Source organism: Phyllostomus hastatus, unplaced genomic scaffold (genome assembly GCF_019186645.2).
Source record: "Phyllostomus hastatus isolate PE091 unplaced genomic scaffold, TTU_PhHast_1.1 phas_scaffold_1674, whole genome shotgun sequence".
Taxonomy (NCBI): Eukaryota; Metazoa; Chordata; class Mammalia; order Chiroptera; family Phyllostomidae; genus Phyllostomus; species Phyllostomus hastatus.
This window is the reverse complement of record NW_025334011.1, coordinates 8685154-8709732: the sequence shown is the minus strand read 5'-3', so window position 1 is coordinate 8709732 and position 24579 is coordinate 8685154. Positions and strand designations below refer to the sequence as shown.

General features: G+C 39.6%; 1 protein-coding gene across 3 annotated transcripts in view; it reads left to right on the top strand.

Moving 5' to 3' along the window:
* The window catches only part of RASGEF1B (RasGEF domain family member 1B), a 63992-nt gene extending 39900 nt beyond the window's left edge, over window positions 1-24092 (top strand). For all 3 annotated transcript variants that reach the window (XM_045858069.1, XM_045858067.1, XM_045858068.1), the window contains 12 exons: window positions 957-1079; window positions 1458-1595; window positions 8061-8273; window positions 8737-8811; window positions 10215-10310; window positions 10426-10528; window positions 11743-11822; window positions 12900-12995; window positions 17805-17900; window positions 18588-18711; window positions 19897-19969; window positions 22776-24092. In XM_045858069.1, coding sequence (XP_045714025.1) covers window positions 957-1079; window positions 1458-1595; window positions 8061-8273; window positions 8737-8811; window positions 10215-10310; window positions 10426-10528; window positions 11743-11822; window positions 12900-12995; window positions 17805-17900; window positions 18588-18711; window positions 19897-19969; window positions 22776-22800 — 1242 coding nt within the window. In that variant the 3' untranslated portion in view covers window positions 22801-24092. The remainder of the gene's footprint in view (window positions 1-956; window positions 1080-1457; window positions 1596-8060; window positions 8274-8736; window positions 8812-10214; window positions 10311-10425; window positions 10529-11742; window positions 11823-12899; window positions 12996-17804; window positions 17901-18587; window positions 18712-19896; window positions 19970-22775) is intronic.
* The last annotated feature ends 487 nt before the right edge of the window (window positions 24093-24579 follow it).

The following is a 24579-nucleotide window of genomic DNA, read 5'->3' as shown; positions in this document are numbered from 1 at the left end:
ACCAGCAACTTGTTGTTGATAATGATTTTGTGAAAATATGTAGACAGCAGATTCATATATTTTTATAAATGTAACAATGACCTTCCTGTGCATAGGAGAGTTTGTGCTCACCACTGTAATTCAACATAATGTTTCTTACTGAGTTATTTCTTTGTGTGTGATTTCTTACACAGCATTTTCAGATATGTTGCCACACAGGGAAAACTTGTAATCAAAAGTAAAAGGAGTCCCTTGTTCAGCCCTATCAGTGTTTATGAGCTACTAAAGGCGCCTAATGGGGCAAAAAGACCTATGGAATTTTTCTTTGCACTGGGAGTCTGAAACTGTTATAACAAATGAGAGCTACTTCATTACTGGCTTCTTGGGAGACAATGTGGTTAAAGAAAAGTGTATAGTGTGATATTGTATTTTATCACATTGCTTAGCCTTTGAGTGAGTAAATAGAATACTTGAAAGCCTGCCTTTGAACACTGAGACACAGCACACAAACACTTCAGTGTGCTGCCCTGACACACTGCAACGTTCTCGAGCTGCTGTGGATTGGGCATTTCTTTGGTTTCCATTGAATTACCATATTTGGACATAGGACATGATTCATATTTTAGTGAGATCTCTCTCTCTGGGCTGAATCCCATTCTTTTTTACTAGAGTGAGCTGTATGTCCAGGTGTGCTGGCTCCCAGAAGATGGATGTGAATATGTGCTGTGAATAATTTCAGTAGCTAAACTTACCCTGTATTTCTGTTATTTTTAGTATGGTTTAAAGGAAAAGATACATGGGAAAGCAAAGGAGAACTTCATTTTATGGGTGTTTTACTACTAGTAAGCATCACTTTTGAAACTGTACCAATTAACTTTGATGAACAGAACTTAATGAAATAAGATGTGACATATGTAGGAAAAATGTGAGTTTCAAAGGGAATGTAACCATGTGATTTTCTTTTTCTTTTGCCACAGAGAACATACATATTTACCTTTCTACTCAGTTCTCGGTTATTTATGCACCCGTATGAGCTAATGGCCAAAGTTTGCCACTTATGTGTTGAGCACCAGAGACTAAGTGACCCTAACAGTGATAAGGTAATGATATGTTTTGAACTTTACATATTTTTCTACTAGATTTGGTAACTCTGTGGCTTGGATTTTGTGCAGTTGGTTTCCTTACATAACCCTAGTTTATCCCCAGGCTGAGGTGCGTACATGATATCATGTCTAAGCAAAGGGAATTGGGAACAGCATCAAGAGCACAGTACAGATCCAATGTCATGGAAGATTCCTAGATCCTGCCTTAAGCTGGTGGCACTTGGCATTGACTTGGGGACAGGGGGACTAGAACTTCTCCTTCAACCCCAAAGACTTTGCACTAGAAGTTTATCAGTGTCACTGTTTGTAATTATTTATTTGATGTCGTCCATGGTAACTGACATCACTGAATTAGATTTTGCTTTTTCTCCCTAGAGTCAGATAAGAAAAATTGCACCCAAAATCCTTCAACTCCTGACAGAATGGACAGAAACGTTTCCTTACGATTTCCGGGATGAAAGAATGATGAGAAACTTAAAAGATCTGGCTCACCGAATAGCCAGTGGCGAGGAGGTGGGTGATTGACTTCAGAACAACTGCTTGTATCTCTAGGCAGAGCCTGGTGGGGAGTGATGCTGAATTAGGCATCGGAATCTCACAGCTTCCTGTTAAATGGGGATGCTTATACAATCCCACCTCAAAGGATATGGTCTAATGTGATTAATTTTGGGGTATGTTCATTTCATGTCAATTCATGTACAGGATTTATGTTGCAAGCATGGGCTTTTTTGTTTCTTTTGTTTATTTTTAAATTTTATTTTTAAACTAAATTTATTGGGATAACATTGTTTAATAACATTATATAAATTTCAGGGGTGTACAACTTTATAAAACATCATCTTTTTATCCCATTGTGTACTGGATACCCCAAGTCTCATTCTGTCACCATATACTTGACCCTCTTTACTCCACACCCCCTTCCATGTGTATTTTCTAAAAATTTCTACTAAATTTATTGGGGTAACATTGATCAATCACATATAAACTTCAGGCGTACAGCATTATAATACATCTGCATACTCAATTGTGTGTTCACCACTCAAAGTCTAGTTTCTTTCTGATTCCCTATACTTGACCCCCTTTTCCCTCTTTGTCGACTCCCTACCCCTTTCTCCCCTGGAACCACCATTCTGTTGTCTGCATCCATGAGCTTGTTTGTTCATTTGTTGTTTTTTGTTTTATAACCCACACATGTGCTTTCTTAAGAGTCCCCGGGGAAGGTGGGGCACCAGGAGGACACACATAAAGAGAGGAGAGTAGGAATGCTACAAACTGGAGAAGGCAGGCACTGAGGAGCTCTTGGCCTGGATGAAAATGGCCCAGTCAGTCTAGGAAGCTCTCTGGCTTCATGGGTATAGAGATGGCACATGAATGAACCCTCCAAGCAGGAAGTCAGAAATGAAGGTTTTTTTCCCAGAGTTCTTTACAGAATGTGGAGATTAAGCCCTAGCTTTCAAGCCAGACTGACTAAATCCTGGTTTTTCTCTGGTTTTATTATTTACTAGTTTCTATCATGTATCAAAGTCTTTTTTTTCCCCCTTTCTTCAACTCTTCCAGTTTGGTCTCAGCTGGGCTAGTTCAAAGGGAAAAGGAGATCATGGTTCAAGGGTTGGACCAGAGTGTTAACCAAGCAAGAGCATCTCCCTTTGCAAGTGTGTTGTAATTTGACTTTACTTACACCTTTCTTCCTTCCAAAAAGGTTTGGTGCAGCGTTAGATGTTACATATCATATTAGTAGATATAAACACTAGTAGATATGAAGTAACATTACTATGTTAATAGATAATAAACAGTACAAGTAGTATGTTAATAGAAATAGTGTGTCTCCACATTAGATGGAAATGAGAAAACAAATAGGCTAATGTTGAGAACCCATCCAAGAAGACAGGACTGCTGAGATTTGAGTGTAAGCTCCAGATAAAAGGTGAATACATTTGGTTATATAATTTTTGCTGTCAGAAGAGAGAATGCATCCTAATTTTTCAGGGCATTATATTAAATGCAATTTTCAAAAACTTTTGTATGGCAGACTTTGTACAGGGGCCATAGAATGAGATCAGGGAAACTGCTCTGTACAGTGTTTATAACAAGTGCTCCTTGCTGAAATAAAACAAACAAACAGTTAATGTGCAAATTAGCAAAGGTGATTCTCTGTGAGAGAGGAGAAAGAGAAGGATCCAAGTCATCTGGTGCCCGGAAGTTAATTCAAAGCTAGCACTTACAATAGATGCAGATGGAAAGTCCCTTAGATAATCTTTTGTAAATACCACTTTCCTCAAGTGAGCCTTTGATAAGAGCTAACTGGCTATGACAAATTTAGGGTTATCCTCTTTGAAGCAGGCCTGGAGGGCTGGTATTCTGTGTTGAGGCTTGTTGGGGGAAGATGTCTTTGTAGTTTCGGTGTTGCTAGTGAGCTCCTGGGAGCAAGTTACTTAGGCACAGGTACACCATTTTCACATAGGAGGAGATAGACAAAGCATTGGGCAGTTGTAGTGATGTCTGGTTTCATGCGTTTTACAATGCTTTTCCCATTTATGGATGCGTTTCCTTGGGAACTCATTCTTTCGGTGTTGTGCTGTAAGGATCACGGAACAAGACACCGGATCTTTTCTACTTCTCATGAATACATTTTAATACCATTTACCCCAACTTAAAAAAATCAGAATAAAATTTTATAAGATTAGCACTTGAAAAATGTGCACTTGTTTTCCTGCATTATGTTCTTGGGAAAATGGAATTAACCCTTTTACTGTTTGCTAATGACATTATATTGAATCCGGTGCTGAAGACAGCCATTATTTCCATAAGGCTGAACGAGTGGTTTTCTGAATCATTTAGCAAGTTAGGTCTGTTACAATCACTTTGCCACTTGGTGGGTAACAGGGTCTAGCAAGGTATAAGTTGGTAAGCCCCTCATTCGCAAAGGCAACAGTTAAGCATCACATTTTACTTTTGTAGTCAATCTTTCATGAGAGGGCTTGGCTGTTGAGTTGCTTGCCAGGGTCCATGCTGGCTCAGTGACTTTATGACAAGCTGTTCAAAAGATTAGTGACTTCATAAGAACGCTTTCCCGTGCGAAGGCTGAGCCTGAGTCTGTGGGTGCTTTGTCTCAGGTCAGTTGTGTTGGGTTCTTGACGTGGCAGTCAGCCTGCCTCTCTGATAAAAGGTAGAAATGGTGACTTGGTCCTTTCCAAGAGAAACACCTTTTTCTAATCAACACTAATAAAAAGTAAGTTTTTGAAAGTGCCAAATGGATGGCTTTTTGTCCTTGTCATGGGAGAGAGGGAGATCGTTTCTATCTGTGTCGGTTAGCTGGATCTTTTTTTAAACAAGATCAAGCCACTCAAGGGGTGGGTGGAACTTTGCAGAGGGCCAAAGAGCCTCTGCTCTGGCTTCTGACCAGCATTCCTGTGTTAATAACAAGCCCTTGATAAACCTTGAAGTTTTCAGATGCTATTGAGTGTGAAGAGATGAAAACATCTGCCAAGTCCACCCCAGGAATTAATTAAGCTTGGGGTTGAGTGGAGAGATGTCACCTGCCTGGATCAGGTTGGGTTTTACAGTGAGATGCTGTTCCTCCTTTCTGTTTAGGATTCAAAATTGTGTCCACTTTTGGCCAATGGTTGATCTTCTGTGCTTTGGCAGTTCCCTAAATTCCTTGCTTCTTCTTCATTTCTGTTCATCATAGAGGTGACTATGCTGTGTTATGTTTAGAGCTGAATGTCCCTTTCAGCTCTAAAATTCTGTGATGGATGTTCCCTCCTGAGTTCTTTGTGTGGCGTGCCACTTACCTGTCGCATGCTTAAGTGTCTCTCCTCAGAGAGACCTTCCTTCACCACCCCAGTCACAATCACGCCCCTGCCGTTATTGGCTTTCACTGTCTCCTTCACAGCACTCTGTCATTAGTGATCATTTGTTCTTCTTAGGACTTGGTTTTCCGTTAGACTCCATGCTTTGCCCCCATTGCTCCCATAGCATCCCTAACTACTGGCTCAGTACTTGGCACTTAATAGGCACTCAGTACTGTTTGAATGAATAAATGAACAAACTATTTGTTTCCTATTCAATTACTGGAATAAGAACAAAATATTTCCCTCCACTGAAATATTACTTCTTTCCATGGGAAGAAGCGTGGGCTGGGGTTGGGACTTGTTTCTTCTTGCCTGGGACTTCACAGATATTTTTTGACAGTCAATGAATCTAGGTGTGCCCCACACATAATTTAGTCAGGTTCTTCTGAATCTGCTAGGACAGTTCCACACAATTTGGCTTAATATGTTCCCCCCTGGGGATTTACCCCAAATAAAGTGGACTATTGGGACTGCTTGCAAGGAACATGAAATGAAACTAATGATTGAATTGCATGACAAATGACTATAGTGGGTTCAATGCAGTTTTCTTTTTGTTAAAGGGCTAGTCTTTTTTATCTTTATTTGCCAGGTAATTACTGTCATTGGCATTTGAAGTTATAAGAAAGAATCAGTACATATTTAGCAATTCATGACTCAGTAAGGAAGCATGCTTAACAATACAAAGCTTGGTTTCTTCAGGAACAATGGCAGCAGAAAACTTGTAAAAGAGGTCACACACATACATACGTGCTCTCCCTGTTTCTCTCTCTCAGTCTCTCTCTCTCTCACACACACACACTCAAGGTGGGAGGAAGAGAGACAGGGAAAGGCAAACAGATTAGTTCTTTCTTATTTGAATAGTTTTCCCCCTATTCTCTATTGTATACATCTTCCCCTTATGCTTTGCTGTTTTTGTTCCCTGGCCGAACCCTTGAATGTACATTCCACTACTACCTCTCCCCTAAAAAGGCATTCTTTGAAGTATAGAATAAGACTATTTCACTAGGTAGCAGGTAGAGCGCCAGTTCTCCGCCTTCGCTGCATATCAGAATCACCTGAGGAGCATTTCTTATGACATTTCAAACAGAAGACTGAAGAAACCATCTTAAGTTCATAAATTTTTATTGTAACCCAACACAATGAAAGTAGAAGAGGCAAGGAAAATAGGGACCAGGGATTTAGTTTTATTTATTTATTTGTTTTTAGTGAGGTGTAATTGACATAGAACATTAGTTTCGGGTGTAAAACACAATGGTTTAACTTTGGTCTGTATTGTGAACTGATCACCACAATAAGTCTGGTTAACATTGGCACCATCCATAGTTAATTTTTTTATCTTGGGATAACTTTTAAGACCTTCCCTCTTAGCAACTTTCAAATATGTAGAACAAGATGATTAATTACAGTCCCCATGCTGCACATTACGTCCCCTGGACTTACTTATTTCATAATCAGAAGTTGGTACCCTTTGACCCTCCTCACACATTTTGTGCTTTCTCCCCTTCCCCACCTGTCCCTCCATGTAAAATTTGAAGTAGCACTAAATTCAGCCTTTAACTGCTTTGAATTCCAAAGAAAGAGGCATTTTCTTTGTGTGACAAGCATATTTACCAATAGATAGCATCTTCAAAACTGATCCTCTTAATGCTGTGGGGAAGATAGGTTTTTGAAGGTTCAGTTAAACACGTAAGCATTTCATTAGTGACTTTAGGGTAGTCTGTGAATGTTAAGAGAAAAAAAGTGTGTTTTCCACCGAGTTTAAAGAACTCAGTGGACTATACACCAGATAAGTCGAGAAGAAGAAAAGAAAGTCTGGGGATGTATTTTTGCCCTGAGTCTGTGAGAACTGATCATTTCCAGATGCAGTTTCTCTTGGCTTAATAATATATAGGTATCTACTCATTTGAGGTCTTGTAATATGCGCTGGTAACCAAATTGCCTCTGTAAATAATGTGGTTTTTATATTTGTAGGTAAGACACCATTTAATTTTCAGATAAGTAATCTCCGTAATATTATGGTAACCTTTTAAAAAGGAGCTGATTAGGCAGTGAAGCATATAGAGGGCTTTCCACATCTTTAAATTTGCTGGGACTGTCCCTTTATGGGGCCGTTAACCTGAGGACCATGCTGGCATTGAATCAGCCCATGTGTCTGGTTCTGACGGCCCTCGGACTTTACCAAGAAGGATGACTGTTTTTTGTTTGGCGATTTGGGGCTAGAAGAGGAAGAATGAAAGAACTTCATAACTTACTTCAAGATAACTGTACCCCTGAGATTGATTGGGAAGTTATTTCTTTGACTTAACAAGTATTTTAAAAGTCAGTCATTGACATTTATTGATAATACATGCATTGCTTTTAAAACCAATTTTTCTTAAGTGTTGTGGCTCTAGCATAATGCAGAAGTGAACAAAGTAGCAGATGACAGTAGCATTACGAGGAGAATTGCCACGTGGAAGAGTTTGGTTATGATCTTTAGCACTGGCTCGTGAATCCAAAAGAAACAGGCATGAGTCAAGAAGAGATCAGGCACCAAACACCAATATCTACTGCTTCCTTGTGGTCACCCATGTCATGCGTGGAAGTCAGGCAGGTGGTTGAGGGCTGAGTGGGAAGTAATGGTGTATTTCTGTCAGGTAGCTGTTTGTGCCCTTAGTGAGTTTGGGAATGTTAGGAATGGGGAAATCACAAAGGCAGTCCAAAAGAAAAAGTGTTAGGAAAAGGATGCTCTGACTTGGGATCAGTGCATTATAATCCACCAAAATTAAACCAGTGCATTCCTATACCAGCTCAGAGAACATTTAGTTATATGTGATTCTTAGTACACTGGATTTCTTCTATAGCAAATCTCAAACATCACTGTAGTGTTTTCTTGACCCAATCTGAATTGTACTCTCAAAAGCAGCCCAGTAAAAAAACTAAATCTTACAAGTCTGAAAAGATACATTTTGTGTATGTGTCTCTTTTAAACTGTATGAGCTTCGCTGAACCCTTCTGTAACTGCCCTGGGCCAAGGTGGTTCCTCACCATCACGGTGAAATCTTTTAAGTACATGGTCTGTGTGTTCACATAGCAATGAAATAGATGTGCAGATCGAAGGCATAATCCAGTGCTTCTTTCCTGGCAGACGTATAGGAAGAACGTCCAGCAGATGATCCAGTGTCTGATCCGCAAACTTGCAGCTCTCAGCCAGTACGAGGAAGTCCTGGCAAAAATCAGCTCCACATCTACAGATCGGCTCACAGTACTCAAGACCAAGCCACAGTCCATACAGAGGGACATCATCACTGCCTGCAGTGACCCTTACACATTGGCCCAGCAGCTGACTCACATAGAGCTGGTAAGGTTATTGTCCTACTCTTTGCAGCCACAGGCTTGGTTTGCTGTGGCAACTAGACAGTGTGTTTGTCAGCAGTGATGCCACGGGAGAGGTTAGCATGATCCAAGTGGAAAATAATCTATGGAATAGCTGGAATGGGTTCTGTTTAGATGTTTGAATATGAATGTTTCTGATATTCTAGGAATTCACTTTAAGATAAATACTAAGCAAGACTGAAAGAGCAAAGAGTTCATTGACCTTCTTCATCTTTCCCCTCTAATTAATTTTCCCTTAACTAGGTCAGCCTTTCACTATCTAGTGGAACACTGACTTAAGCAGAAAATTGCCTCTGCTTAGGGTTAAAGGCTCATTTTACAAGCTGCATTAAAAAATGGGGGTAGTACCAAAAGTCAATACACAGTTGAAAGTCCATTTCTACTCATTTTTTTTAAAACACTGTTGACCTGCTGGGTTTGTGTTTCAGGAAAGGCTCAATTACATTGGACCAGAAGAATTTGTTCAGGCATTTGTGCAGAAGGACCCTTTGGACAACGACAAGGTAATCAGTCTACCCAGAGGTCAGCCCTGAAATCAGAAATGGAATTCCTTAGCCTACAACAGTGGATGTAGGAGACAAAAATTGGAACTATTTTGTTTTAGGTTTTAAAATCAGCCATGTCTAAGACTATACTTTCAGGGATCATTTTTATAGTTCGTTAAAATCAGCCATGTCTGATTCTTTGCAGTTGTCCTGAGCCAGGTGTCCAAATGCCTTTCCAGTATTCTTACCCTCTTACCGACTTTGAGCCTCTTCTTCCTTACTGGGAAATTTAATGAGCAAGTAGATGCAAGCATTTGCAGTGATGCAGTTAGGAGATACAATCATAATGGTTTTAGCAGATTAAATGAAAAAGAAATTACGAGAGAATGCTCTGCTCGTGACTCAACAATCGCAGGGGCTGTGAAGACAGGATGCACATCCAGGGTGGTGAGTCAGGGACCCTACTGCTCAGCCTCCTGTGTTAAGGTGAATCCCTCATGAAAGGTTTATTGTCTGAGTGAAGCGAGCATATAAGGAAAATTACACTGGGCATGGACTGTCAAATCAGTGTACACACATAGACATTTTTTCCCCAGTGACCTCCAGAAGCATTTCAAATTACTAGGCAAAGACTGTATCACCCACTAATGAAAATTCCCCTTTGGGAGTAGGGGCCACAGCTGTTTTCCGGCCTTAGAACAGCTTCCCTCAGTACAGGAAGTGAAGATTAGGTTTTGCAACCAATAGAAGGCTAGTGGACTTTTTTATGTATTTGTTTCTTTTGAAAGGAGGAAAAAGGGGTCTAATTAACTTGTTCAGGCTTGGCCTTGATCTCCAAGATGAGCTTAACTTCTTTGGTTTTTCAACAATAAGTTATTCACCCTACTAACGACCATGATGGTGTAGACTTCCATTTATCTGTCTTGAAATATGGTTTCTTGCTACGTCATGCTCCAAAATTTTGTCCTAGGCTTAGTTTTTAGAAAAAAATTTCTAGTCTCAGGCATTCTCTTCTTCTTCTTGTTACGTTAGTAGTCATTGGTATTCATACCCCTTGCATTAGGCAATGTGGTCTTAGAATGCAGTTAAAACCCTTCCTTTGAATTGTATTTTTGAAAACAGTTCCCACCCAGAGTAACTTAATTTCCTGGGAGGGAAGGACACTGTAATGAAAGTATCAGAGTACATTTCTAGACCTTACGGGTTTCACTGGACTCTATATACTAAGAGATTCTGATATTTCTGTAAAGAAAGTCAAAAACATTAGTGTCTCTGTCTTTTTCTCTCTTTCCATCTTTCTCTCTGTCTCTTTTCCTATAAAGATTTCCTAATCCATAAACTGAGAATAAACTGACAAAAATGAGAGTCTAATGCACTCTTCTTTTTGCCCAACTCATCTGCTCACTTTGCTTTCCTTTTAGAGTTGCTACGCTGAACGGAAGAAAACACGAAACTTAGAGGCTTACGTGGAATGGTTCAATCGCCTCAGCTACTTGGTTGCTACGGAAATCTGCATGGTGAGGAAATGAATTTTCTCTCTCTGAGTACTCCCTATAATTTTTCTATAGTTATTTTACATCTGTTGGGCCTGCATGTTGGATTACTGCCCTCATTTTTCTTTTTTCTGTACAGCCTGTAAAGAAGAAGCATCGGGCAAGGATGATTGAGTATTTCATTGACGTCGCTCGAGAGTGTTTTAACATTGGCAACTTTAATTCCTTGATGGCAATAATCTGTGAGTATTTTTTGCAGGATACATGTCCTTTATTTTTCTAGGTCCATTTTTGTAGGTCTTGTGAAATGTATCTTCTGAAAATTCGCAAATAATACAGTTTTGTTCATGAAAACTGTACTTTTTAATCCTGAATTGTTTCAGAATGTTCAGAATGTACAGAATTGGTACAAGTCTGTATAATCTTTTTGAAGTGTACTAAACTTCATGAAATACATTTAGTCAATTTATCCTCATCTGAATATTTACATATAATAGCTTGTAGATGAGATATTTGTATAAATTGTGCTAAAAAAGTGTTTGGGAAGCTTGTGTATCCAATATTATAGAAATATTTGACCTGAAATTAAAGTATATGATTTAATCAGCGTGGACAAGAGGGTGGCTTAAGAAACTGGAACGTTTTCATAAGTGATACAACTTTCACACACACTGCACGTGCTCAGTAAACATTTGTGTGTTTACCTGGTTCTTTAGAGTCAGGCTCAGTGTGAGCCCGAGAATCCACCAAATCTAATTCAATAATTTTGATCCTAATAAATCCTCTCACCAATTTCTTTTTCCATATTCTTTTCATATCATTTCCCCTTTGTCCTTTCCATAAAAATACTGACCAGAATGGTATCTAAATAGGGGACCTTGAAGATCCAGAGTCTAGGTAATAGATGATGATTTAATTTTAAGTATGCAAGAATTCATGGAATACATTTAGTATTTACTTATTTATTTTTCCTCTTTACCATTAGAGAAATGTTAAGACAAGACATATCATGGGAGAAAGTATTTATAATGTGCATAGTTGAAAAATGACTTGTATCTATAATCTATAAAGAACCCCACAGATCAGTAGTAAGACATGTAACCCAGTGAAAAAAAGGTTAACGTATTCGGACACTTCACAAAAGAAGCTGTACTAAGTGTACATAATAAGTATATGAAAAGGTACTCCATCCACGTCATTAATCATCAGAAACATACAAATTAAAATCACAGTGAAATATCATTTCCCACACTGGAATGACTAAAATTAAAAAGATTGGCTGCACCAAATACTGGTGAGGATGTGGGAGTGTAAAATGGTACTAATCCCCTAGCAAAACTCTTGGCAGCTTTCTTTTTATAAAGTTTAACTTACACTTAACATGTTTTCTGAGTTAGAATGACTTTTATTATTTCTCTCTTTCAACTTTCTTTCCTCGTCCATTTTAAATGGGAAGCTGGCATGAATATGAGCCCAGTCTCTCGATTAAAGAAAACTTGGGCCAAAGTGAAGACCGCGAAGTTCGACATTCTTGAGGTACGTGAAGCTGTATTTTGCTGTTAAGTAACATTATATACCTGGAAAAAGCTGATTCCTCTATGTGATCCTGCCTCTTGATCAGATAGTTCTACACAGAAGAAAGCCTACCGTTCAGACCCAGGGAAAGGAAAGGTGGTAGAATTGGGGGGCGGGGTGATGAATCAGGTTCTAGATGAGCCCTTTCAGAGAGTGAGGTGCGCATTTCAGGGTGAATTGACTGAAGAAGTGGTGACCTGTCAGTCTCATCCCATCATGTGTCAGGGTGGAATTTGGGTCCTGAACAGTCTGGAGTTCTACTTCAGTGTGCACCCACTGACCTTACTTATTTACAGCACCCCAAGGAAGGAGTTCCCTACCCCCACAAAAACACTCATTCTCCATCTTTTCAACACAGTTAGCTAACCTGTGAAAAAGCCCTTCCCATATGATTCTCAGGGCAGTAAGACTTGTACATGAAGGCACTTGTGTTTGAACCATATTCATATCATTATTGCCTTGGTATATTGGTGCTTTGAATCTGCTAATTTTAGAGATACTAAGAAAGTATATTTTGCCCCAAATTGGAATTAACATTGGATATATTACATTTTGCTTTATTCATAGTGTGTAATAAACTTCTTTTCCTTCTCATGAGGTAGTATGCCTCAATCATTTATGAATGATTTGTTACCAACAGCAAAGAGCAAGTTCACTATAAAGTACTGGCTCTCTGTCTGATGGCTAACCATCATACATTCACCTTCAAATGTCGTCAGGGGTGGTCTCTTATGTTGGTGCTTGACTTGTTCTTACCAGTTTGAAGTCTAATCTCAACAGTTAACCTGGAAAGAATTTGGTCTGGGTTTAGCATTATCAAAGCTGACATTAGCTTATGGGAATAAACCAAACCTCAGAAAAGAAACCATTTGTGTTCTTACGTGTTTCATGCCTGTGTGTGTATAAAAGAGATAAATCACATTCTTAATGAGTTCCCAAGTTATTTTGAAATTTTTATGTAGAGTTAAAAGCCTGATCTTGTGAGCTTTCTGCAGGTGAGAAGTAAATAGTTTATTCTTTCCTCTCTTTTGTCTACAGCATCAGATGGACCCTTCCAGCAATTTCTATAATTACCGAACAGCTCTTCGTGGGGCCGCACAGAGGTCTTTAACTGCTCACAGCAGCAGAGAGAAGGTATGTGTTTACAGGAGTTGTATTCATGGCCGAGTTGCCGTGTGTTGCACTGAAATGCAATGTGAACTGTTATACTGAGCTTCTTCTACCTGTCCAAAGCTAAGAAAGCTGATATACTGTAGAAATTTTATCTCTTGCCACACAGGGAAGGGGGGGTGCTAAAGGAAAGCTGTGCTGCAGAAAGGGAAAGAGTAACTTGGTGTAGAATTTTGCGAATGTATGTTACTGTGTTATTACTGCATTATTTAAATAATTATTTCATGATGTGTCAGCCTCATTTCAAGAAATAAATTCAGTCATATGTTAAGATGACTAATACTATTAGAGAGTAATTTGATTTAATGGAAAATAGATGTTTTAAGCTCTGCACAAGGTAGCTGACTGAATGTAACCTTTTCCCTTACAAGAATCAGCTTACCTCCCGTGGTTAAGTCATTTATTTTCAGAAAGTAGGTTAGTTGCTGCAGCATTAGGCCTGCTGTTACTAATTGGATATGTGGGTGGCAGAAAAGCACAAGAATGATGTCTGAGAAGTGAATAATTCTTACTCTATTTACCCTGCCCTTGAACAATTTCATACCACCCTGGCTCCACCGTGCTCTTGACTCTGAGGGCCCTTTGTCGGCACATTCCAGTGTTTGATTTCCTTACATTGGAAGGATGAGTCGTCTCAACATTTGGAGATCATGCTATACAAGAAGTAAATACCTGGGTGTGGTAAAGGGCTGACGAAGGCTGCTTGATAAAAGTTCTTTTCTGCATAGAATCTGTCTGCCTTTTAACTTAAACTGTATCTTCAACAAATAGAAGAAAATGAAGGTAAAAATAGTTCAGAGTTTCTTAATCACTTCCCCTGAAAAAGCCTTAGCCTCAGGATCTAAAATAAAAGCAAACACCAAAATAACCCCCACCTTTTAAAAAAGCTAACTTGGGGTGCAACAAAATCTGAAATAGCAGTTCTGATAATATTGGAGAGATACTGTAAATACATGAACTTTTCTTTAAATAAAGAAACAAGATCAGAGAGGGGATGAAGCAGAATTAACTTTCTATAATGTAGCCCTGTGGAGTTTTCTTTAATGTAGCCAAGATTTTCAATTTAACTTGGCCAAATCCCAGGACTCCTGTGACTAGATTGAGAAAAGATTGCATCCGAAGTTTTCTGAGCTTCGGAAGGTGAGCACATGCAGGGAGGATCCCACGCCCTGAGGAGTGAGGACACGTTGGAGGCTGCCTGCAGCTTCTCCCTCACCAGTCTGTGTCGGGGGCTCGGGCCCCTCTGCACATCTGCCCGGCCCACAGTGACAGGTCCGTGGGCTCTGCCTCACGGGGCAGCCACAGAATCATGCCTCGTAGCGGGGAGCTGCTGCAGTGGTCAAAACAGTCTCACCACCCCCCAAATCTCATTGAATATCTGTGGGCCCCTAATAGCACTCTCCAGGGGAAAAATACCCAAATTATTTACCCTTTATATCATTTAATAAATTCTGTCTTCTTAGTTCTAATTAATTAAATTTAATTTAATTTAATTTTTTATTTTTAGAGAGGGGAAGGGAGGGAGAAAGAGGAGGAGAGAAACTTCTATGCAAGAGAAAAATATTGACCAGTGCCCCACACATGCCCCAACTGGGGACTGAGGCCACAACCCAGGTGTGTGCCCCAACCAGGGATCCAACAGGCCACCTTTTGGTTTGCGCGGTGACACCCAGACACCTGAGCCACACCAGCTGAAGCAGTCTGGGTGTTTTTTTAAATCAGTTCTGTGTGAGCACATGAATTGTACTCTCTAGTTTATAAAACAAATGAAACTACCATCTTGTAAAAAGAAATATGCTATTTCTTTTTCACAGTCTCAAAGTCTATGATATAAACATTCCTAAGTAATTTCTTGTTTTAAAATCTTTCCAGACACAAAACTAGAGTAAGAGAATCTTTGATATTCTTTCAGATCTCGAGTTCACGTGGCCAAAGTTGCACATCTAATACTTTCCAATAGAACAAATCAAATCTGTCTTCCATACAGGGGCCTGAAATGGTCTTCAAATAGTTTTTTTTTTCCTATGGGAACACGTGCCTCCAGATTTTTAACTATTTTTCATACAATCATGTGGCTTTAAATCCTCTTCCCATTCTCCTTTTGTTCATGGGAGCTTGTGTGTGTTCATCAGCCTGAATTTCCAGGTGTGGAACTGGTGGTGCCTTTACCGTGTAGTGGCCAAGTCTCTGAATTAAGGACATGCTGAGAGGGAACTGGAAGCCATTATTATGTGAGTTCTCCATCGTCGGAGACCTCCTAGGAACCAGACTGTTGCTCTCTGCTGTTAGTAACCCTACATTCCCCTTAGCTCACGGAAATGCAAAGTCCGTAGGACCTTTGTTCTGTTAGATTTAGATAGGGGCTAGAGAGCTGAAGGGAACTAGATGTGAGTAAAAGAGAAGTTGAAGAAGCCCATGAGATTTTTTTCTTGCATAGGAGCATAAGGAACAGAGCAGGAAAGTATCTTAAGAAAGATTACTTATATTTCTGTTTCCTTGGAAGAGTGATTCAGTCAGCAGTAGAGCATCTGGCAGGCACCATGAATGCAAAAATCACATAATGTGTAGCCTTCGTCACCCAACAAGAGGCACACAACACAAACTTATGAAAAGTTTAAATGCCAGTACAAGACAGTGTGTAATCAGCACCCTGTGACTCTCACAGCCCAGCACTACAGAACAGAGCACAGAAATAGAGTTCTTGCTTGAAAGCTATTACAATGTGTAAACACTGCATCTCGATTATAATGTAGCCTCATTTCCCTGGGGCTACCTTATGATGATGCATTTTTATAATCTTTTAAGCACATCAGTAATATACCCATCTTTTGTATGGGGCCCATTGTTTTTGGGGGGAGTGCTTCATTGAAGTCTAACTTGTATTATTTAATTTAATCCTCACCATGACTCAATGAGCTAGTTGCTGCTGTTGCCATTTTAAGATGAGGGCACTAGGCTTTCTTATGTTAGGCTTTACTAGGGTTCCTCGAACTTCCTCTGTTAAGGATCAGATCCTAAATATTTGAGGCTTCATGGGCCATACCATTTCTGTTGCATCTGCTCAACTCTGATACAGTCAGTAGCATGTCAGCAGACACAGACAATATGTGGATGAACGAGCATGGCTCCTTCCTGGTAGAGCTGTATGGCTACTATAATTGGAATTTCATATCATTTTCACACTCACAAAATATTATTTGTTTGATATTTTTCCAGCCATTTAAAAACATAAACTGTGGTTCTTCAGCTATCCCAAAACAGCTGGTGGGCTGGACCCCCAGCCACAGTTCCAGGCCCCGGGCTTACGCCTCCAGCAAATGGTGGAGTCAGATTTTAAACTGACGTTTGTTGGAGGCCAAAGTCCAGTGCTGCTCAGTCACAAGTGGTCTTTCCAAGAAACGAGGTTTAGGTGTTGTGCTCTTGTCATTGGTACTGCATCTGTTTAATTCTAGAATAACAGAGACACTAGTATCATTTGAGGGAGAGGGGGATCTTCAATGATTCAGCTTGAGAGACTCCCATCACAGACAAGTAGCAGATGATTAAAAGTATGATATTCCAAGGGGTGGTTAGAAGCAAGATTCATTCACTTAGGCTATTTCAGAGATCAATGAAACAAAAAAAAATAATCAAAGCTTTAAAAAAAGACTTTAGGGGAGAATCCGAATCGCTCTCTAGAAGTAGAAATAGATACTTAATATTTTTGGTGATGAGCCAAAGTGTGTGTTTTGCAGACCTCCCATTCATTTGGTGTAGATGTATCACATGAGTCATAAGCTAGGCAAACTTCAAAAACCTGCTCTTGGGTAAACAGCATAAGCCCACAAGTTGTGTTTGGAGCATTATTTGCATTGTGGCAAGGTTAGAATCTTCAAAGTCATGATGGCATTTGAGAGAAGGTGTAAGTTACTGTGTTCCAGCTTTGTTCTCTGTTGACTGTGGGCTTAGTATGATTTCAGAGACTTTCTTAGAGATTATTAGTATTTTAGGTTCATTAATTAAATACGAACTCATCAAACCAAAGATATGAGACAGGAAAAGGCTCATCGTTTTTCCAATAACCATTAATTTTAATATGCAAATGTATATTCCTCCTTCACTCAGCACCTCTCACCACATTGGTGTAAGGTACTTCTCTGGTGATTTCCCCTGAGAACAGGTGCTGACTTGTTCTGTCATCCGAAGGCAGGTTTACTCAGTGCAGAGTCTGGGGCAGCTAATACTTAAAACCCTGAGCTCTCACGTTACCTTGTGCAATGTCTTCTAGAGTAAAATGAAATCCTCATAAAAAAAATAATCTAAAATGAGGCAGTGATATAACCATACAGATTCTAGTAGGGAGATGGGTGACACATCTTAAAATCTTGGTACCTTCCATGACAGGTATGCTATTAATAATTTGACCAATGAAAAACAAGAGTTCTTTTAGATCTTCTCCCTTTGATTATAGTTAGAACTTTCAGATTTTATTATATGCCATTGCATTGAGAAAACTAGGAATACCATAGGAATACATGAAGACATCCACTGTCCAATGCTACTTGTGTTTGCTGTGCTTTGGTTGTTAATAGCATTTGTGTCTTAAGCAACATTGTGTAAATTGGGAAGCTGCTGTCATGGATGGTAAATGAAACACTGTATCTTAATTCACTCTGGCCTTTTACATAACCCTGAGTTATGTAATGTTATGTTGTTCATTAATTTCTTATACTGTTTGACAAGAGGCTAAATATTTATCTGCACAAAACAAACCAGAATCTTTTTTTTTTTCAGATTGTGATACCATTCTTCAGTCTTTTAATCAAAGATATTTATTTCCTCAACGAGGGCTGTGCCAACCGCCTTCCAAACGGCCACGTCAACTTTGAGGTAAGGCTGAAAAGTCTGAGCTCGGTGGGGTTGAGCGCCCCTAGCCCTGCACCTGAGGCTGGGCAGCCAAGTTGGTTCTGGAGTTCTAGAACCAAGTCTTCTCTTTGCCTACATTTTGTAAGAGAATAATAATACCAAGCAGAATAAATGAGCTGCATCATTATTATTAGTTATTTGGAAGTACTTGAGTAAATTTCTACCTGTACCTAGCAGATACCTACACCTAGTTTTTATGAAATTTAAAAAATTATGTAGTTCAGAATATTGGAAGCCAGAGAAAAACATTAAATAAAATGAGTTCTTCCAAGCTTATAATTTTTTAAGGATTTTATTTCTTTATTTTTAGAGGGGAAGGGAAGGAGAAAGAGAGGGAGAGAAATATTAATGTGTGGTTGCCTCTCATGTGCCCCTGACTGGGAACCTGACCTGCAACTCAGGCTTGTGCCCTGACTGGGAATTGAACTGGCAACCCTCTGGTTCACAGGCCCATGCTCAATCCATTGAGCTACACCAGGCAGGGCCTAAGCTTATAGTTTGTGATGACTACTTTTAAATTCTTTATGTAATAAAGAATTTCTTTATATAGTAAGCTTTTCTATATATAAAGAAATAAAGAATTTCTTTATATAATAATCTTCTTTATAATTTTTTATATAATAAACAAATAAATTCTTTATTCTTCTATAGAAATTTTGGGAACTGGCCAAACAAGTGAGTGAATTCATGACGTGGAAACAAGTGGAATGTCCGTTTGAGAGGGACCGGAAGATCTTGCAGTACCTGCTCACAGTGCCAGTCTTCAGTGAGGATTGTGAGTAGGCCGTTCCACTGGCGCTGCCACTGGCACCCCCAAACCCTGCTGTTAGGAAATGAGTGTATACATGCTTGGTGCCTGGTTCTGCATACAGCAGGAGGCATGGCTTCTGACCTATTCCATCTGAAGAATTTTCTGTTGCAGAGAAAACTGGGATTTTCTCTGGGATTATATATCCCTAACATAGTTTCCACATACTCACTTAATATTCACCATAAAGAATATCTTTCTGGGTTAAGTATTCTTTATAATATGAGATCTGCAAAGGTTTGGGCATCAGTGGAAAGTTTTTAAAGGAATGTTTTTTCTTTGTTTGAGCTTGCTTCAAGGGAGAAAGGAAGAGGTTTTGTGGCATGATCATATTCAAGGTGAAAAAACAGTTAATTGCCTCCTCCTGCTGTTTGAAAAAGCAGTGGAAAGTCTTTACTTATTAAAATAATAGGGAATTTGAGGCAGATAAAGTGATTGACAAATGGAAAAATGACCAGTAGAGAGTTAAGTTATTTACAAAAGACTTGGGGGTTTATTCTATTGATGTGTTTTATCCTAATATTATAGAAATCAGTAGCATCTATTAACTAATAATCCTGTAGCAGATGGATAATGTTTGTGATAATAACTGAAGAACATTTGGAATAAATATTACCATTCTAGAAGGGATTTGATTGATCATTTTCCATCTCTATATGGGATTAATAACAAGATTTTAAATCTTTGAATGAAGATGCTTTTAGGTTTAGAAATAAAGAAAGTATATTAAAAGAATGGAAAATTGGCCTAGACAATTTCCATTGGCTTTTCACCTACGGGTTTAAAAAAAATCTAGGCCACCAGAAGTGGATCCCCCTCCCATCCCCTCCTTTGTAAAGAGCATGAATGTGAGTATAGGATAACATCGTGCGATTGCATTTGTAAGCCTTTTTTGCCTCATAAATTGTCTCATAGTTAATGAAGTGCCACGTTGGCCTAGAGGCCCTTGAGTTTTTGTGGAGATGGTCGATCAGGGGCAAAATGATATTCTGTGTTTTAATGGAACTCGGACGCTGCTGTCATAACTGATGTGTTAAGGAGTGCTTCTTGCCGCAGGGTTCAGCCCAGGTGAAAGGGGGGATGAATGCTGGTAGATAAGATGTCAGGAGAAGGCTTTAATGTTAATGTGTTCTCACTTTTGGTTGATTGTAGCTCTGTACTTGGCTTCCTATGAAAGCGAAGGACCTGAAAATCACATAGAGAAAGACAGATGGAAGTCTTTAAGGTGGGTCTCATTGCTTCTCCTCGCTTGGCTTAATTTAAAGGGGCCGGCCTTCCCTGAAGAGAGCCACACTTTCTGTAGGATATCCCTGCCTGTGTGCTCCTAGTCCTCTGTGTCTTATCTCCTGTTAACTGAACTCTCCGTGGCTTAAAATCCTCATTGCCATCATTCCGTTTTATTGTTTTTCTTTTTTTATATATTGGCAGATTTATACAGTGCCTGTTTTTCTTTCTATCTCCCATTATTTTAAGGAAGGAGGAACTGAAATTACCCTGTGCTGTGATTAAGAGAACACTGACTCATTCTCTTCATCTCAAAGGAGTTTGGACTGTAGTTCTGAATAGTTCTAACACTAAAATTTTATTGACTTGAGATAAAAGAGACCTCGGTGCCAGCTGGCTCAGTACATTTGTGTCACATCCCGACTGGATCTTAGTCCCCACTCTGGTTTGAGAAAGAGAGAGAACTGGGATTTTAAACATAACCCAGAATCTTTTCTAATTAAATATTTTGTTAATCTATTAGTATTTTTAAATAAATGTATTTTCAAACAAAACTAGGATAGGTAGATTTGTATTTTAACCATTTGAAATACTTTAATAGGCAATAGCATTCCAGGATATAATAATGATATAATCAAAATTGTTGTATTTGTATTTCTAAACTAAGACACTGGGAATATGTACCTTTTTATACCAGTGGACAAGCACATTTTCTCTTCTTCCCACAGTCGTTTGGGAGCCTTCATTAAATACTGTCAGATAAGGTATCATGAACAAGGATATATATCTAAGGTGTATTTGGTTCTGTGCGATTTTGTTTTGGTGGAAAATCTAGGCCATCCTTGTACTTCTCAGTGAGGAAGGGTGAAGGGAGGATTCCATTGTCACAGGAATTATCATCCTTAGAACAAGTCTGGGGCTAGGTAAACCCAAACATGAAGAAGGTATGGCCAATACCTGGTGTCATGGGGATGGAACCACTTGCTGGGCTGATGCCCAATTCTACTTTCATGGAATTTTGTGCCCGCTAGTGCACACCTATATTAAAATCTTCTGTTACTCAGCGTTGATATGAAAAGATACTAACAGCACTCTTAACTATTACTTACGTATGTATAAAACATGAACCTTAGAATACAACATGCTGGATAAAAAATTAGGAAATTGCTCTTTTTAGTTATCCTTTTTAGATAAAACTTGCCTTCCATATTTCTCCTCTCTAATCCTCCTTTCTATTTTTAAAAAAATATTAAGCTGGTACGACCCCTGAGTGCAACTTAGCTATTGTTACTTTTCATACAGATTTTTAAAAAATTGTTAAGCAGCTGAGTTCACTCCATAGAAGTGACACCTGGCCCCTGCCTCACCTGTGAAATCCAGACCTTCCACATGCTTTTCTGGCTGTTACTCCCTTCACAGTATTATTCTTTCATGCCACATCCCCATGGAGGAGTGGTTCCTTTGGAAGGGTCTGTAGGTGCAAAGGTTGATTGTAAAAGCTAAAGATTGAATTATGTAATTTCCTCCCATATTTGTATGTACTTACATGCAGTATACAGTGACATTTAACAGCTGACTGGTTGAAATGTGACCCAAGAATTCAGGAGACAATTTAGAAATGTGACATTAAAAAAGAGGTTGCACTGCACTGGTGTAAATTCAGATGCGAAGCCATGAGTGCATCCGTCGATGCAGCTTAGCTCAGCAGTGCTCAGTAATAATGCTCTGCATAAGAATTCATTGAGGGACTAGTAGTGGTACAAATTGAATGAAGGGTGTATGAGGGAGTATGTGTACAAACACGGAAGAGTGGTATTTTGGCATTAAAGACTAGTTTAACCATGTTAAAATTGTCTGTAAGGGGCCTTGAAGAACAACTCTCCTTTGAGTCTGAGTTTCAGCCATGAACCCTGCCTCTTCCATGTCCTGTCCAACGTTAGAGCCCTCCCTCCAATACCCCCCGCGCCCTGACCCATCTGCACTCTGGCCACCTTCCCCTCCTGTTATGCCCCTGTGTGGTTTGGCGGTATACATGCTGCTTTTTCCTACTACTCCGTAAGCCCCTTAAGGGCTGGCACAGGATCTGTCCCCATGTCGGCCACAGTGCTGGACACAGGCTCCTGCAGTGTTGAGGAATAAGACTGGGTCACTCAGGTGTTGGCCAAGGCGTGGCAGCAACCACAAAGAGGATAAAGAAAAGAAAAGAGGTTATGATCATTTGCAAAACCACATGTGTTAGGCGGATTCTAAGGCTAATGACTCTACCTGAAAACATGTACAAGCATTAGCTTTGAAGGCAGCGAGATGTTTGTACATTTCCCGCTGGCCCCTGAGCCAGTCAGACACTTCAGTTTAGCAGTGGCAATGACCTGCACACCTCTGAGGGGACACACCTTCCTCGTCACTTGTTATTTAAATTCCCTCAGTGGGCATGGAGTATGAAGATGCTTCTATTCACTAAATAAACCCACCTGTGATAAGACTAGCACATAGCTAAAAGCTATCATTAATGACTTTTCTTTTTTTGTTGTTTTCATATAAAGACACTCAAGATATAGACTTACCTATAAACAAAGCTTTTGCCTTTTCCATTAATACATATTTATACTAAGTAACTAAGTGTTGCCCCCAAAACCAGGACTACAACACTTACCATTTTTTCTTTCTCTTTTTTAAAATATATATATATATAAAAAAAGAAACTTAAAACATAGGAAAAATTAAACTATAGTATTTGGCAAAGCATTTTAACCCTATTTAAAACAATCTGACACATTTGTTCATATGTTGTCTTTTTTATTGCTCAGGTCAAGCCTCTTAGGCCGAGTTTAACAAACTGGATTCTGGCTGCTGCTGGGTCACGCAGTCCTGAGGGCCCTGGCCTTTGTCCTCTGGCATCTAGTGCTACGAAGTCATAAAGTCCTTGCAAGCAGTCTCACTCAAGAGCAGACGGGATCTGATTCCCCACAGCTGACAGACTGACTCAGATTTTGCAAGACTGAAGTGTTCTCTGAAGACACTTGAGGAGGAACTCTCCGAAGACCCTGGCTCCACACATGACTCATCTCCTGGAATTTCCATGTGAATCACCGCTCTGCACCTGGATGGAGCTTTCTTTGTGTGTGTGTTTTTCTTATTTGGTTGAACATTTGCTGCTAATGGGACTTGTCCAGCAGAGTGCTGGCTCTTAGGAAGCCCATGTTTCTTTGTTAACTTAAGTGGAAAAGGGAGAGGGGGGAGAGGAAAGAACCCTCCCATGAGATCCCGAACTTCAGCTCAGCGGTATGGCCAGGAGGAGGAGGACTGGTTGGAAGCTGACTGGACTTAGTGTGTGCTGTGTTGTGAATTTCTCTCCTCCCTCTTCCGAAGAGGTTTTGAGTTGGCTGCTGGTTAGCAAACTCCTTTGTACCCATATAAGTTATTTAATATAATAATGAAGCTCAACACTGTGGTAGGAAAATAGCCACTAGGAAAAAAAAAAGCAGAGTTTGTCATTGGACTGCTTAATGTTCTAGAAGGAGTATTTCTTTTCTTTACCCGTCTGAGCTGTTTACCACTGACTACTGTGTTGGACAGATGTATTTTTCAGTGGTTTTTTGTTACTTAGTTTTCCATAACGCATATATTTTTTTCTCTTGTAAATTTAAATTATCTGACTTTAAGGGTATTGGAAAACCCAAAGCCTAATTACAACTTAATTTTTTAACAGACTGTTATTTTTCCTTGCCTTTTGGAGGCTGCTGGTGACTAAACATGTGAACAAAGAATAAATTAGAAAAGTTACCACCCCCGCCACAGCAGTGAGCAAAACAAATGACAAACATCTTGCTGTTAACTCAGAGTTCCACCCAATTGTGAAATAGTTCACCTTGTCAAACATCTAAATATGTCTCTAGTTGCTCTGTAAAATGCCATTATATTTATTTACTCTAGGAGAAGCTATAGAGTAGTAAACCGTGCTAATGAAAAAACAAAACATCCTGTTCAAAACAGAGATGTGTCTGGAAACTTTAATGACGCGGTTCCCCAAACAGAGCATGTACGTGTGCTGCACGCCGTCTCAGCAGACCTGACGCATCTCCCTGCCGTCCCTTTACCACTCTCAATAGATTTCACACTCTGCAGCCGGAGGTGTGGCGTCTTTCTTTTCGTTCATGGATGGGATTGATGGGTGGGTGGGGGCTATCCTTGGCAGAAGTGCAACTCAAGTGACTGGCTAAAACTGTGTGTGTCCTTTGGAAGTGGCCTTCAGGAGTATGTGCGTGGGCATTGATTTTTATGAAAATGAATCATAGTAAGTATTTACTAAGCATCACTTGCCAGGTACTAAGTGTTTAGCATAGATCATCATCCCCACATTTTAGGCATGGAAATAGGCAGGTTAATAATAAAATAATAATAATTTGTGCAAGACCACACAGCTAATGAGAGGCCCAATGATTTAAACTAAGCCTTCTGATTCCAGAGCCCAAACTTTCTGCCACACAGCCAAGCCTTCTCAAACCTCAACATAACCTTCAAACTTGCAAATTGCCTTCTAATCTTCTTTACATACAGATTTGGATCTGTAGGTCCCAGGTGGGGTCCAGGGGTGCTGATGCTGCTGGTTCT